This window comes from Hydractinia symbiolongicarpus, chromosome 3 (assembly GCF_029227915.1).
Source record: "Hydractinia symbiolongicarpus strain clone_291-10 chromosome 3, HSymV2.1, whole genome shotgun sequence".
Taxonomy (NCBI): domain Eukaryota; kingdom Metazoa; phylum Cnidaria; class Hydrozoa; order Anthoathecata; family Hydractiniidae; genus Hydractinia; species Hydractinia symbiolongicarpus.
In genome coordinates this window covers 30,605,192-30,622,037 of record NC_079877.1, presented here as the reverse complement: position 1 = coordinate 30,622,037, position 16,846 = coordinate 30,605,192, and the positions used below count along the sequence as shown (strand labels likewise).

Below are 16,846 nucleotides of genomic sequence, written 5' to 3'. Positions count from 1 at the left end.
TCCTCATGCTGCCTAAGGTCTTCCTTGGTATCAGGCGTGGTTTTCTTGATATGTTGCCTATGAGGTATAGTAAAGGATGCATTATGTTTGACAACCATGGTATTCAGGTCTAGCTCCACACCAACACCTACATTAGAAGGAGCAATTAGAACGTTGTTGTTATACCCTTCCAACTTTCCAATGCGAAGATCCATATTCGAGGAAAACATGTATACGCTGGACATTACAGCAAAATTTACTGGTGTTATGGCATACTGCAGCATCTTTTGAAACTCGGTGATGTCTTGACCTACGTTCTCGTCGCGTAAAACCATGTCCTCGAAATTCTGCAATAATATTTGCCTCGCTGTATAGTTATCGGCATTACATCCTAGGATTGATGCATTTGCACTCGCTTGAGATCCTAGCAATAAGACAACATAGACGCGTATACTTTCGCTAAGCTTCGTCAGGCCCTCCGATGTCAGACCCTGGGAGGTTGGTATTATAAATTTGGCCCAATCTCCATTAACCTGTGGCCACTAACGGCCGTTGGTGAGTGACGACATGACTGCTTTGAACTTGTAAAAAGCGTTGGGATCCGCACCATATTCGCGACATACTCGCGCGTAACCCGAGGTAGAGTAAGGGTTCTCGTACTGAGAAAAGCCTCCCTCGTATGACATTGGTACCTTCATTCTCGCGAGGATACGTCTCATGTGGTAGTATACGTGAAATTTAAAGATCGAGTTAACGAGGGGTACAGAGCCACTCATGTGCTTGGCAGAGATCCCCAACGCCGTTGTCGCGCAATGACAAGCAAAATTTACTGGGATGTTCCAATAATTCAAGGCTTGGCAATTTATATTCACGGGATCATTCAACAGATTAGTAGGAACTTTGATAGGATATTTGGTGAACTGTGGGAAGGCTACGGAAATGTGCTGAGTCGTAGACACGTAGAGGTCCTGATGCTCCAAGTTAGTTACGCCGAGAGGCCACTCGACTCTATTGGACTTGTACTTTGCCTTGGGATTATAACTATAAATATTCATTCTGTTAAAGGTGCTTTTTTGTTGTTACATATGATTATAGATACAGGAAAAACACCATATTTATTGCGACAAATCCCTGTTCTTTCCAAAATAACTACGCAGTGCCTCCAGAGCGTACCACTCACTGCTGACATCGGCCGAGCCGGAAGGCTCGACCTAGCAGTTCGCGGTATAGCTCGTTCTATATCTAACTAAATCTAATCTATCATATACTATTTACAACATACCGAATGATGCTAACGAGTTCGTTCAAGCGATTAGCGTCCTGTTGTTATATTACTGTGCTCTTTGACAGCTTTCACTCACGTTATGTACAGTTTCTGATGAAGTATCTCATTGTAACAATTCTTTCTTAAAGAAAGATGCGACAACTGTATATTACTGATATAGAGAAGCCTACGATTTTTGAAGACTACCTAGGGCAAGACACGAGTATAGCCCTGAAATCCATCAGCATTCGACCTACTTGGTTGAACCTCTATGGCAATAATAACTTCACCATCCATGAAGTAGGACCTGATCCGACGGTTACTAGAATTCACATCATGAAAGGCCTGTATAAGATTGAAGATATCGCGGCCATCGTCAATACCCATGCACAGGGCAAGATACAACTTTCTGTCCTTAAAAATGGACTATGCAGGCTACGTGTTAATGACGGGTACAAAGTGGTGATTCATCAACAACTACAAGAGCTATTAGGTCTACCCTACGATCCCAGTAAAAAATATTATATGAAAGGTGACTATCATGCAATCTACAAAACTGACGTATATCATAGGTTACGACTTATTTGTCCTCAGTTAGACGAGGATGACTGCCTTCTTAATGGAAAAAAATCCAAGATACTGGCTATGCTTCCGACCAAAGAAAATAAATGGGGAGACATGTTGACGTGGACTTTTGATACTCCTGTTTATCTTCCTTTGAAGGGATCCGCGGATCGTCTCGAGTTCATGCTGACGGATGAATATCACCACGATAAGAACGTATCATTTTTTGGAATTACCATACATCTACTGATAGAATAAATATGACAGATGTTATGAAACTATATCCTAGTTTACCGGCGAGTGCACCGGATCATGAGCCTGATGAAAGTCAAGTCTATCAATTGAAGAAAATCGAAGAGATCGAAATATATCTAAGAAATGAAGTAAAGCAGCGAGAAAAACTCAGTAAAAAAATTGGGATGCATGGTACCTGGATCCATTATATGGACCACGGATTGCTCGCCATAAGCGTGATCACCTTGGGGGTCGGCATTGGTAGCATGTTGAGTGGGATCGGTGTACCACTAGCCGTGGCCATGGGTGGGATCAGCATTGACGTTGGATTAGGACAAACAGCCTTAAAACAAGGTGGCTCTTGATGAATTATAAACGCAAAACACACGACTCAATAAGATTATTAGCGGAAACTAAGCTGAACTCCATCGTTGATTTGATTTTGAAAGCCATCGAAAATGGAGTGATAAGTGATTATGAATTTTCACTAATAAACCAAGAGAAGCAAAAATATATGCTGCTAAAGGAGCAGATTCGCCAACGCACGAAAAAAATCGTTGAGACGATTAATGAACAAGAAAGGCAGCAATTAGTCGCGCCAGAGAAGAACTGTTAAAAAACTTGCAGTCTGCGCAGTATGTAAGCGCTACCTAGACGAACCGCCTAAATATTCATTAGACGATGCCCACAACCTCACCTGTACTAGCGTCAACCATAAAATCTCCGTCATATATAATACTTCCTTTCTGTCTCGCTTCGAGGCCTCTGATGTACTCCTCTAGGATCTTCATAGCTGTTTTTTCTAGGCATTCTTTGCAAGAAGGTCCAAGAGTTTGCGTTGCAGTATCTCTATATTTAATTGAATTTCCGTGCCCGAAGGCGTAGGAAATTCTTTAAAACCGTCGTTTTTTTCTTTCGGAGCATTTTTTGAGAAAAAATCGACCTTGGGATTTCACGTTCCTCTGTCACAGATGTAAACTTCGTACCCAAGCTCCCTAACTACTGGGAAGTCATCTAAATGACGTTTCAGACCAAAATTGGTATTTGTTTGCGACCAAATTTGGCACAGTTAGCAAAAAAAGTATGCTGAACATTTTTGATTTCTTGTTACCTAAATGTCATTTTAGGCCAAAATTGGTCCAAAAATTAGAACTACTTTATTTTAAACAAAATTTGGCACAGCTAACAAATAAAGTATGCTGAACATGATGGTGACATCAAAATTTTGATTTCTTCTTACCTAAATGTCATTTGAGGCCAAAATTGGTCCAAAAATTAAAACTACTTTATTTTTGACAAAATTTGGCACAATTAACAAAAAAAGTATGTTAAACATGATGGTGGCATCAAAATTTTGGTTTTTTGCCACCTTAAATGTCATTTTAGGCCAAAATTGGTCCAAAAATTAAAACTACTTCATTTTCAACAAAAATTGGCAAAGTTAACAAAGAAAGTGTGCTGAACATAATGGTGACATCAAAATTTTGATTTTTGTCACCTAAATGCCGTTTAAGACCATAAAAGTTTTAATCGCAAGACTTTCAACCATGAATGATACGCTGTATTTTTTTGTTAGCAATTTCTTTTAAAATGTGAGTTTATTATGACTCGTTTCGTTTTGTTTGCGTTTGTTGTAAGATATAATGTCACTTGTGTGCTATATCTTCAGAGGTTCATGCACCAAACCTCCTCGAATGTTTGGCACAATAACACAACGAATTAGCAGGTTTTCATCAAATATTTTGGTAGTGAGCGGAAATTCTTAGAGCCCCCAGGGCTTCTTGTTTTATTAATTGCCTTCATAATTTCAGCCTTTTTCATGGTGGAGTAGCCAGAAATACCCAGCTCTCTCGCTTCTCTTTTCAAATCATTCATAGTTTATTTTGTATACAACATTAATATACAAAAATCTATCGAGTTTTAACTAAACGACGACGAACGGGTCCTCTTCATCATCTAAATCAATAAGGTGTCGGGTTCCTAAAGGTTGTTGCACCGGTTTATACTTACATTCCTCTAGAAGAACCTGGATGAAATGCTTATTCCTCTGTTGATAAATGCTGGATATTTTTAATATACAGATACATTCACATGGTTGTCGCATAGGTACTGGAAGATCGTAGAAATATGTGTTTATTTTACCATCCCATTCTTTAATTTTTGTGTTTAGGTATCTACCGTTCCTCACTGATGAGGTCGTGAGTTCACGACCATATAATTTTTCAATCCTGGCCAGAATACTCTGATATTTTTCAAGCCACTCAGGATGGTTATGTATATCGAATGACTATATAGACCTCTCGGTGTTATAATTAGCAGCGACGATATCTTATTGTCATGTTTATATCCTATAACATATCTAACATCTTTGCCTTTGTTCGCTTTAATCAGATCGCTAATTACGATATTCTCAATTTAAACCTCCTCGATATTAAGTACTGTTGGTTCACTATAGATATCCCTTGTCTCTACTGATTCATTGTAAAATTTAAACATCCTTTATTATAATAACCCAACTAGGGATTTTTACATTTGCAATAACCTCCGTTGTATGTTATATACATCATGCAATGCTGCCAGCACAATATCCTTCCTTTTATTATTAGTCTCCGTCCACACTTGCATCTATCATATTTATCGAGATCAATACTCCACAAAAGCTCAAGATCTGCCTTTTCATACTCTGAAAAACACCAATCAATGACTCTATCGGGATGCCATGCAATAGGAAGCAGCTCCTCCTTAATCCTTGCCTTCTCCACTTTCCGCTGACGATAAGCATCGAGCAATCGAGGATCAGTGCTACTACACATATCCCGGGTCACGAACCAGTCCGGAACAAACTCGAGTAGATGAGGTTTATCTCGAACCGCCATATTACACATGTCTTGCGTCTTGAACCTGTCAGGAACATGTCTGATCATCCCTGGATACTCCTCAACTGCCTTTGTGCACATGTCTCGCGTCTTGAACCTGTCGGGGGTATACTTGAATAGCCAGGGGTTCTTTTGAACAACCTTGTTGCACATTTCCTGGGTCTTGAATTGGTCCGGTACATACCTTACCACTGGGGGATTTTCTTCAACTAATTTCTTCCATTCTTCTTGCCTCCTCATCTTTATTATTCCGACCTCAGCAAGGCATCCTTGAGTAGGGGACTTTCCTTACTCAATTCTATTTTTTGTTGATGTCAGCATTATTTCCGTTAGTCGCTATTGCTCATGACGTCATTTATATTATTTAATATGATTATGTGTTAGTATTTAATGTATTTATGATTTAATATTATTTTGTGTTGGTGATTGGTAGATGACGTCATGTATCTTACATTTATATATTATTATGTGTTGGTTATTGGCATATTCATATTATTTTGTGTTGGTGACTAACAGATGACTTAGGGAATTTCCCTTTGCTCGACGTCGACTGTGCCAGAAGGAACATTTCTCTATCTCTGGTGTCTGTGCGCGTATCTATCAATATTTTTTTTCATGATCAAATTGTATATTGAAACCTGTAAAAATAGGTTAATATCACGGTTAAACGAAGTTTTCACGAACAATGTTACCGACGTATATTAGGGACATTTTCCATACAATTTTCACGTGCTTGCAGCGTGTTACATTCAGATTTCCATGGAAAAAAGTTAGAATATTGAAGTTAACTATTTTTTGCGAAGAAGACTTCGTCGAGCGCCTCGCGCTGATTCTTTTGAAATTAAAAACACTCAATGTTATTTAAAGCAGCTGATATTGTTAACGTTTTAAAGAAAACAAATGAACTGGTTGTCAATCAACCCAATATCAGAATAAAGATAAACTTATTTAAGACTGATCACGGATGTTAAGAAAAATTAAAATAGTGTTATTACGGCATCTGACTAAGCGCTTTACACACAACATGAAGCAACATGAAGTTTACATCCTTTAAAACAACAAAGCAAAGTCAAAGCAGCCGACAGCATAAAGCGAGCGAATAAAGAAAAAGGAGAAACAGTGGTGTTGATAAACCAGCGATAGTTTTCGAGACTTTTCTAGTGCTCAAAATCATGTAAGTTTTATACGTAAAAAAACGTTACAGCGAAAGTTTGATTTTGTTTGTTGCACCACACGCGAGCAAGCGAATAAGCAAATGTGATCTTTCCAAGTAAATAACCAGAAAGAAAAAATTAGCAGCTTGTGAAATACAGTCACTTTAGCAACATCGAGCAAAATTTTGTGCTGCTTTTGTAAAAAAGACGTGCATGTGAATTTAAAAGTCTTAAACTAATCTGTTAAGCGATATGTTGACCGTCAAGTAATGGTTGCAACTTTTCATCCAGATCTTTGCTGCACGCCTGGTTCTGTCCACCTGTTGTATTTAAGTGCTGTAACAACGATTTACATATTGTTGGTTTTGTTGTTGTTGGTGGTGGTGGTGGTCTTGGAGACGTTGTCCCTGCCTTTCTACTTCTTGTCAATTTTCCATTGATCGTGTAAAAGTGAAGAAAAAGATGTAAACAAAATCCCAAGTGAAGGGGTGATCCACATTGATACACAGTCAAATATAAAATATTCATTTTTGAGTTTTTAGCAAGCGTCTCGATAATCCCGGTATAAGCATCGATGATTGCGTTCAAAAATACTGAGAGAAATCCCAACATAAGTAGAGGGAATAAAAAATGATTTATTTTCCTTCGTTTCATACTGTCTGAGCAAGCAGAGTAAAAATCGAGCTTCACGAAAACATAGATTTGATACACGATTGAGAAGGGCTTGCACCAAAATTTGATAGCATTCCAACACAGATAGTCATATTGTGCTGTGTTATGAGGGATTCTTCGTGAACGTGCAGCCCATGTTGATGCAAGTGTGCCCTTGAGACACCAGAAGAGGACTCCGCATATTCCCATTGAAGCCATTAAGATATCAATACCAACTGAAAATAGAGTGTCTTTTCCAATCTTTGCACTTTTCACCTGGAAAAGAAAAAGATGAAATATCTTGTAAAGTGCTTTTTAAATGAGGTTGTTACCTGGCTCAATTGAGTGAGGTGAAATTCACCTGACATTTATATAGCTTTTTCATTGTACTTGACTTGACTGGTGGGAAGAATGTAGTTTACACCACGCAATGGTTTTGTGCAAGTTCTTTTATCCTAAATTTATTCCGATGAGACAGGATAATGTGCAATATTTTTTATAAATATTTCTTAAAAACATTAAAAACCCTGTCTGGACCATCTCACCTCATTTAAAGAAAAATAAATAAATAAATAAATAAATAAATAAATAAATAAATAAATAAATAAATAAATAAATAAATAAATAAATAAATAAATAAATAAATAAATAAATAAATAAATAAATAAATAAATAAATAAATAAATAAATAAATAAATAAATAAATAAATAAATAAATAAATAAATAAATAAATAAATAAATAAATAAATAAATAAATAAATAAATAAATAAATAAATAAATAAATAAATAAATAAATAAATAAATAAACGACAATTTTTCCACTGTCAGTTCAACAATGTCTTCTTAAATAAGCACATTTAGTTTAGGTTTTATGGAACGAAAACGGCCTAACTGAAGTAGACTAAATCTGGATACTGAATACTAGAAGTAAGTAAATGAACACACCTTTCGAATGATAAAGAAGCCACAAACCATTGTTGTAAAATCTGCAATAATACCAAAAATGTTTGTCCATGGCCCTAAGTATTTGTATTGGAGACCGTTTATGATTTGAAGACTAAGGAGCACCATACCACACAGGAAACCTCCTCCAGCTAGCAAAGATGTGTCATGCTTAAACTCTTCAGATGCTTCCACGGTATCATGGTCGAGTTCATCTGCAGGAGTAAATGGACGACAGGCAGTTGCTTCGTTGTTTTGTTTTTCACTGATGTAACCGTCTATTTTTATGGCATGCTCAACGAAGAGAATGCAGCATAAAAGTCGATAGTCTATCAACAATGCGGCATACCCTGACGAAAAAATGCTGTAACTGTCACTTAGGATACTTTTTATGAAATGGTCTCCTTGTAAGTCAGCGGTCATTATTGAGTCAAGCCACATCGAAAAATTAAATAAAGCAACGATCTTCAAATACCAAGATGCACCACAAAATTTATTTTTGGCGGGAATTTTGTATTGCAAACTATACTTATACAACCATGCTTGGCAAATTTTTTGAAAAAAACCTGAAAAAACGAATATCGCTGCGAGATAATCATATTTTACAAGTGAACCAATGAGTAGAAAAAGTTCAAGCAAAACAACAATTTTGGTTATGGTCCATAAAAAGTCTGCAATATTTTCATGACCATGACCCAACACTCTCAGATCTCCTGCACTGCGCCTTATATCAAAAAAGTAAAAGCTGGCGACAAATGTAACACCAATTCCAAATACAAACACAACGATAGTTGTTGAGATCGAGTACGTTAATTTTTCAGATTCTTGAAAGGATAATTCCGCTATTGTCGATACCAGAAACGCGAAAAATATCAATCCCATGTTGCAATGCACTCCAAGATCTTTTTTATCTCCGTACGCATATAAAATCAGAACCGCAGTCAGCAGGGTGTAAGAAAGAATATACAATAGAGCGAAGAGTAAAGTCGCCTCAAAGTTAACATCTGGCGAGATGTTACATAATGTTGAATTATCAGTCATGTTTCTAACAGTGCTGTTCGTAGGATCTACCAAACATTTCGCCACCTCCATGTTGAATGTTAAACGATACAGGATGTCTAGAAAAATTAAAAAATAAAAAAAGTTAGAAGTGGACGCGAGACTACGAAAACATTGTAATAGAAAGAAGAACGATTCTAAAGCTCGTGTAGGCGCTAAACTATCGAAATTGGTTGAGTTATTCAACGACACAGGGCTAGGCATATAAGGCTATGGTATTTAAAATACTTTCATTAACTGAATTACAAAGTTTATAAAAACCACATAGTAACTTACCTCCAAGTCCACTAAAAATAAATATGTTTAAATTGATTAAACCATTTTTTTCTTCTGTAGCCTTGGTTGAAAAAAAACAACACTGGAATTTTTAAAAACAAACTTAAAAAGTTCTAAGAACACAACAAGACAGTTTTGTTGTTGACATTATAAATATGACGTGTTGCCATTAACGACCTAAAATAGATCTACAACCTCGTTACTAGGCTGATGGAAGTGTCTGGCTCAAAAACTGATTTCTAATTTTTGATATCACGAAAATTGTTTTGCTTGAAAGTTATATCTCTGATTTCGTCCAACCTTGTCCCCATTTTTGAAGAGCATTCTAAATAAAGCAAAAGGGATTTTATCATTTTAAGGAAGTGAGTGCTTGGAGCGAGTTTATTTATATTGAGAAATAATTTATAACGCTATAAATGTAGCTCCATTATTATCTCCATCATTTTTTTTAATTACTATTCCTTGCTCTTCCATAAAATAATCCAGCACACTGAAGGAGAGCGAAATGCAACAAAGGTAGTTTGAACTGTGGTTAATCGTTTCGTTCTTAGAACGCTGATTTTATTTTTCGGAGAAAGTAAAACTAACAAAAGAGTAGTTTTAAATAAACATTCATGTGGATTACTAATTGAAAATGTTGATAAAATACACAACATCACAGTAAGAACCTAGTACAGTGGTTGGTCTCGCTTCACATAATCAGCAACTCACTCAAACTCGTCCTCAGGCTTCTTCTACGTCTATGAACCGTCTCGTCAGAACATCATAGGCCTAGAAAAGCCCTGCCGACGAGGTTGACACTTAAATTCATTTTCAGCAAGTTAAAGTATTTAATCGCCTTCTGCGTACAAAACACGTCCTCAAATTCTTCTTCAGATGTATACAGCTTTAAAACTAATGTTGCTTTTTTATTGTCGGCTATACTGCATTTGCACCCTCGTCCCCAGGCTTTTTTTGTCTTTTTAGTCATCTTTCTTATCAAGAAGGCAAAAAACCCTGAGGACGAGGGTGCTGCATTTGTACTTAAAAAGGAACGAGAAATCTTTGGTAACGAATGCAACCTTCTTATCAAGAAATACAAAGAAATACGTACTTTTTTTATAAGATTGTTGTCATTTTTGTGTGCTGAATCGGCCTCGAACGCAGCGTACAAATTGTTCGACATGAGACGCAACGACGACGACAAAAAAAACGATAGGTGAAGGGAATTAGTTGTTTACTTAGATAACTACATAACCGTTAGTCGCGTTTTAGAATTATTTTTATTTATTGGTGCTTGATTGAACACGACTCTCTTCAGCGATTTTAATCATGTTAGAATTAATTAAACTTGTGTATGCAGGTTTGTACCATTTTGATTTGCGTCACAGAATTCCCGCCAAACAGAAAGAATGTGGTGAATCACGGTATTTTAAAATTGTCGCTCTGTTTAATTTTTCTGTTGGCTGAGATCAATAACGGTAGCAGATAAAGGTGAAGGTAAGATAGTGAAAGATGTTCTAAAATGTGTTTACAGTGTGTTTTTGTCTATTCATGCTGCCATGTTGATTGTATTTTTATTGAATATTCTCTTGTCACCAATCATCGACTCGCACAAAATGGAAACAAAGATAAACCAAAAACATGAAGCCCTCACATTTTCATTTTTGGAAAAAGAAAAGAAATTCAAATTCAAAGCTGCAAAATTTTAGCTTTGTGGAACTAGGTTTCATATGTGGTATGTGTCTAGCGGCGTTACAAAATCAATATCTTGTAAAAAGTTAAGTTAAAAAAACGAGATCTAACCATTTTTAATACTGTTTTTTTGATGAGCGATTTTCTTTCCGAGTTTTGCCTTTTTAGTTAATAGTGTCCAGTGTCGACAATAGGGATGTAATAACAAAAGAACCTTTTTATAATGTACATATCATTAACATAATTAATCCATAAATTCAACATCATCTACAGTTGAACATCGGCAAGACATTTTATGGCCTCTTTTAAAAAGTTGTAAAATATAAAAGTTTGGTTTAGATTTTTTACTTTGTAATTTTGAAAAATAAAGATCACCATTAGTTTTTGGAGTTGTGGCCAAGTTTATTATATATTTTTTATTCTTCAGTGCACATTGTGCATCTTGGTTATTAGCATAAACCGCCTCCGTGTCTTATCCTGCCACAATAACGGACATAATATATTGGGAAAGGGGACAGATTTTTAAAGGTCGCCATCTAAGTAATGCACACTCTGCATTCGTCAATGTTTACAGCGGAGTTAGGACAGTTATATAGAACGTGCCATTAAAACAGAAATTTGGTCCGGAAACTTCAGTACAGCAGACAAGAAGGCTTAAATACAAATACAAACCAATTAATTAAACAAATAGGGTGGAAAATAGATCTTTTAAAGAAAAGCCTTTATGGTTGCTTTATTAAGTTTAATAAAATAGTAAAAACCCAAATCATGAAACAAAGGAGAAACTAAAATACTGGTTTGTTTAAATAGAATAGAAATTTATATCACTTTTTGGACGAACCAAAATAACATATTGTAATATTTTGCACAAATTTGTAGTTTGAAGATCTTTTTAAAGAAAAAAGATATCAACCATAATGGCAAAGAAATGTAAAAAAAAAACAGTATCACAGAATAATAAAACAAAATTACAGATTTGTTTTGCAAATGAACTTATTTCTCTATATTCTCGAAAAACGAGAAAATATTTTCGTTTTCGTTGCTGACGTCAGATTGTTGAAGCCCCCAGATTACCCTAATAGCAGATTTAAATATTTGACAAAGAAAACCAAAGCATTTCCTCCCCTGTCTAATATAACCAATCAAAATCTTCAGCATGAGTCAAGCGAACAAAAAAACAAACAAAACAATCGTTCTATTCAACTGGATGTTATTTATTCTTCCAATAATAAACAATCTACTTGAGCTTCTTTTTAGGTCTCAAATTATTTGAGTGGCCACACTTCTTCTTTCTGCAGTTCTTGGCACGCGGGTGAAGACGAGCATAACACCTACAAAAAGTAAAATGCAATCTTAAGTAAAAGCTTGGTAAATTTTTGACGTCACAAGGCTGCATGCTTTGCATGTCTACGAACAGAAAGGGTGACCAGTAAATTTTTCAAAAATTATTTTTAGGCGAACATTCCGAATAAAATTATAGAGATAATTTAAAAAATATAGGAAATTTTAGGTCATGTTAGAAAATATTATTTTAGGTAATTTCGGGGACTAGGGTGCTCTATTTATTTCTTTTGTAAGCAGAAATAAACAAAAAGCGTTAGGGGTGAAATGTCAAGACAATTAAACTCTTTTAAATACCAAACACCACCACACAACATTCACTGGATGTTATTTATTTTGCTTGAAATACACCTATTCTGTTACCACCGACTGAACATGTTCTTGGTACTCGTAACTGTGAAAAAATTGGTGATGAGTTGGTGTGCATTTGCAAACACAAAAGCAAAAAATGTAGATATGAATATGGACACAAAGATATATGGAAGATAAAGGCAAATTAGTAAGTTTTAGGGTGAAAAATTTCTCTCCCCGCTTTTCCTATTTTACCAAAGCATTGTCTAAGATCAGAAATATTGTTAGGTTATGACAAACAAAAATTATTCAAAGGACAGCCTAAGGAGGAAAAATGAAAAAGTTTCCTTAGATTTAAGGAGTGTTGGCCAAATTGAGACTGATACTTAACCCAGTCTGTGCCCATGTCAGTTTACCGAAATATCACTATAATTCATATGACACGCTAAATGGTTGTTCATCATGCATGGAAACAAACTTGAGTTTAACATTCTTTCCCTAAATGTGTCAGATTGCTTGTTAAGGTAAACAGAACTTACTTTCTGCAAATCATTTTTATCAAATGCGATATATTTTTATCCACTTTGTTGCGACGGGTAAATATAATGGACAGGCGAACCCGTAGATTTGTCCACGGGCAACGAAGTGCTGGCCAAATTGAGACTGATACTTAACCCAGTCTGTGCCCATGTCAGCTTACCGAAATATCATTATAATTCATATGACACGCTAAATGGTTGTTCATCATGCATGGAAACAAACTTGAGTTAAACATTCTTTTCCTAAATGTGTCAGATTGCTTGTAAGGTAAACAGAACTTACTTTCTGCAAATCATTTTATCACAGTTGTATTTTTGCGCTAGAAGTCTTAAACTGGGCTCAATAACACCACCTCTTAATCGCAACACCAAGTGAAGTGTCGATTCTAAAAATATATATCAAAGTTAAGTATAGTCAAAAAATGAAATTATGTCAAGTTAAAATTTAATTTGCAAACCTTTTTGGATATTGTAATCTGAAAGTGTACGTCCATCTTCCAATTGTTTTCCAGCAAAAATTAATCGCTGTTGGTCAGGGGGGATTCCTAAAATAAGAATTGCATTGAATATCAACATAAAAGCATTAATGTCAAAGTCTGAAAACAAGAAAATGTACAAGCAAAATTTTAAAAGTAATTTTATAAGAGAGTAATAGAAAAAAGTTTAAAAGTAAAGGAATGTAGAGTTTATCAAATCAGGAAGAAGACAAACTTGCAAATACTAATTTCAATGATAAAACAGCAAAATTTTGCCAAAGTGAGTTTCGAAACTGGCCAACAAGTGCAAAAATTGTTATGACAATACACCTTTATGATAATTCAGCAAAACTAACACTCCATCGCAGCTTATTTTGCGATCGGAGGAGGTAAACATAACAATATATTAAGGATAAAACATGTTCTTTCGTGATAACTTTGCTTGCCACGTTTTGTTTTTAATGAACAGTACACTAAGTTGTATCTTAGGGAAAAGTCAAAAATCAATTTCGACGTTCTATCTTCAACACCCCCATCCCTAGCAGAAACGTCACACTAGTTTTCGATATTTCCCAAATGCAAATATACCATTTTCCAGCATCTTTTGCGTTCCATATGTTTCGCCGTGCGAAGCGTAAAGCCTCCATGCAGCCTGGCCGCACTAACTATCTGTAAAAATAATCAAAGCAAATGAGATACCCTATCCTAAAGAAATTCTTTGTTTTTTACATAATATGGGGTCAAAGGCACCAGTCTATCGTGCTTCAAGTATATTCTGCAAATTATCTTCTTCGTAGTGCCGACCTGGTAGGCTGTGTTGTGAGCAGTTTGTTTTAGCTATAAATCTAGCTATTTTATAATGAGGATTGTATATGTTCCAAGAAACAAGTGTTTTATTGATATTTGTTTACTTCTTTTTGAAAAGGAAAATCAATATTTTGATAAACGTGATGGTCAAAACCCCCTCCCCCTCAAGCGTCGAAGTGATGTTTTTTTAAAAAAAATCGATTTTTGACTCTTCTCTTATTATTATTAAGGTTTTCTGAAAATTGATGGAGAGCAGCAGGAATGCATGTACAATTGAATAATCGTAAAGGTGTATTACAAGGGTTGAAAAATAGGACCTGCGATTATGATGTTAATACATCAGCATAAGCAAAAAACATACCAAGAAAAGCTGTAAATTTTTTAAAAGTGCTTACACTTTTTGTAGGCTACGCTATTCTGAAGGGGGCTTCAAAGTCTAATTTTCCCTACCCCGAAAAAAAAACAATGAAGATGATATGCTAGCTATACATTGAGCTTAATGAATTAAATAAACTATGATACATTGCAACAACAAACGTTTGGAAAGCAACAAGTTGATTCCTGAAGGCCTGGGTGATCATAAAATATATTTATGTTACATTATGTACACAGGCTAGCTAGACTTTTGGTAAAGGACTAAAGTCCCTGAATAATAGCGTATGATCCGGCAACTCCGTGAATCCAATAACTCTGTGGAACTGCTTTCGAAGCCTACAACAACTTACCACAGCACTGTCTATCATTTTTAATCAACGAATTCGATTGGGGGGTTGATACTACAACTTATCATTTTAAGGGTGTTGGAACTTGTGCATGACGAAAATTTGGTGGTAAGTTCAGCCAGCTATACCTTTTAGTGATTTTCAAGTCAAGCGAGATGGCGGCCATTTTTGATATATTTTGTTATCTTACTTAATTGATTATAATTATGGTCATGTTATACCTTCTCTGAGGGCCCAATGAGTCGAGAATGTTTTCTAATGAATATTTTAATTTTAAAATTATTTTTGCTAGTCATCAGAAAGCAAGAAAACGCGTTATTCAAATTTCACGGAGTTGAAGGATCCATCACAGCTTTATCGGATGATAGTACATGTCGGATCCGGCTTATTTGTCCACCAATAAATGGGTTTTTTTTCTTGTCATACCCCTCAACAGTTCGCAACAGATAGTGCTACGATAATAAAAGTTTGAAATAACCGATATGTTGACGATATGGATGGAGTTGGCGGATTATACGCTACAATACTATTCCTGGGGCTTGTTTATATAAACAGTTAATATTTCTACCTTCTTTGTCTTGGATTTTTGCTTTAACATTTTCAATAGTATCACTTGGTTCAACCTCAAGTGTAATGGTTTTTCCAGTCAACGTTTTTACGAAGATCTGCATTTTGCTTTGCCTGTAAAACAAGTCACAAATTAAGTTTCTTGCCACAATCAACTCACAAAAACTATATACCTTAGTGTGGCTTACAATAAGCAAGAACGAAAACTAAGTTTAGCTTGAATTAAGAGCTCCAAAAATTAAAGAAATTATACCTTGTGCTCCCACCAAACTTCCAGTGCTTGATCCCCGAGTTCGAAAAGAAACAAGCTACGATCAACGTGAGAATGGTCGTATTCAACATGAAAGTGAGGCCGCGAGTGCAATGAAGATGGTACCCAAAGTACTGCACGTGTTCAGCGTTGTTGTTGTTTTTGTTTGTTGTTTGTCCGTTTTGCTTTGTCTTACCTCCTAAAAATTATATCTATAATATATTAAAGCATAATATGTGAGAAGCAAAGTAAAATATTGCACCTGTTTAGATAGCCAGGCCCAGGAGTACCTAGCCTAGTTAACTAAGCTTTCTTCTTGGAGTTGATAAAATGAGTTTCTTTCAAACAAAATTTTTTCCACCTTAAGTACTCCGATTTCCCAGTTGTAAGAAAAAATTACGCTGGACAAAAGCTTAGTTAACCTGTTTGATTTGATTTATAAGACCATGATTTGATTTGTCTGTTGCAATTAAGAGTATACATCACTATGTAGGTTAAACTGTAAAATATACCATCATGGCGCCATACAGGCCCCCCTTAAAAATATAATTGGTTACTGTCACCCAATCGACTCACTTTGAAAGGTAAAGTCGAGTCGGAGAGCTGGTAAATTTGTAAAAAATAAACCAAACAATCCACGAACAATCTTCGACACACAACAAAATCCACCATTTACCTTTTCAGTGGTCCTCAGAATTACGGTTGTTACATCCAATGTTATTTCGATAGGGGACTGTGCTGCGCTACTCAGTGCTATATTTTCCTGCTTCGCATTTTATACGTCAATACAAGCGAAAACCATGGGGACCACGTTGACTGACAAAAATCGAACTTGAAACGAAGCAAAAAAAATACAGCTGGCATACATTTAAAACAAATAACAAAATATGGCTGCATAGTATTTTGCATAGAATGTTAGAAATAGAAACTGCATAGAAACATAGTATTTTTGTAATTTTTCGGGAAAAACTTTTATCCAACCGACCGACTGACTGACTCACTTTTGCAATTAGAAATGACGCTAACCAAACATATTTTCAGCGGTGGCCATATAGCTAGCTAGTTTTTTTGGGAATTAGCTAGTGCAGTCATTTAATTTTCCTGCAGGTGGAGCAAGTTAGACTTTGACCTCCCGTTCTCAGTAACAAATCCTACATTAGAAGACTAAAATTAGGAGG

The 16,846-nt window shown here is 35.7% G+C and overlaps 2 protein-coding genes across 3 annotated transcripts; both read right to left on the bottom strand.

Annotated features, from left to right (window-relative positions):
- Positions 1 to 5,774: 5,774 nt before the first annotated feature.
- LOC130636749 (uncharacterized) lies at positions 5,775 to 10,611 on the bottom strand. 2 transcript variants are annotated; one of them, XM_057446582.1, is made up of 3 exons: positions 10,095 to 10,611; positions 7,670 to 8,784; positions 5,775 to 6,998 (listed from the first exon to the last, which is right to left on the bottom strand). In XM_057446582.1, the coding sequence occupies exons 2-3, from the start codon at positions 8,756 to 8,758 to the stop codon at positions 6,315 to 6,317; spliced, it is 1,773 nt and encodes a 590-aa protein (XP_057302565.1). In that variant the 5' UTR covers positions 8,759 to 8,784; positions 10,095 to 10,611; the 3' UTR covers positions 5,775 to 6,314. The 2 variants fall into 2 exon arrangements, with proteins under 2 accessions (XP_057302565.1, XP_057302564.1); XM_057446581.1 differs by lacking the exon at positions 10,095 to 10,611 and adding an exon at positions 9,002 to 9,890.
- A 1,257-nt stretch (positions 10,612 to 11,868) lies between these two features.
- LOC130636750 (ubiquitin-60S ribosomal protein L40) lies at positions 11,869 to 15,825 on the bottom strand. Its single transcript, XM_057446583.1, has 5 exons — positions 15,672 to 15,825; positions 15,420 to 15,532; positions 13,305 to 13,391; positions 13,130 to 13,232; positions 11,869 to 12,006 (listed from the first exon to the last, which is right to left on the bottom strand). The coding sequence occupies exons 1-5, from the start codon at positions 15,758 to 15,760 to the stop codon at positions 11,913 to 11,915; spliced, it is 486 nt and encodes a 161-aa protein (XP_057302566.1). The 5' UTR covers positions 15,761 to 15,825; the 3' UTR covers positions 11,869 to 11,912.
- Between the last annotated feature and the right edge of the window lie 1,021 nt (positions 15,826 to 16,846).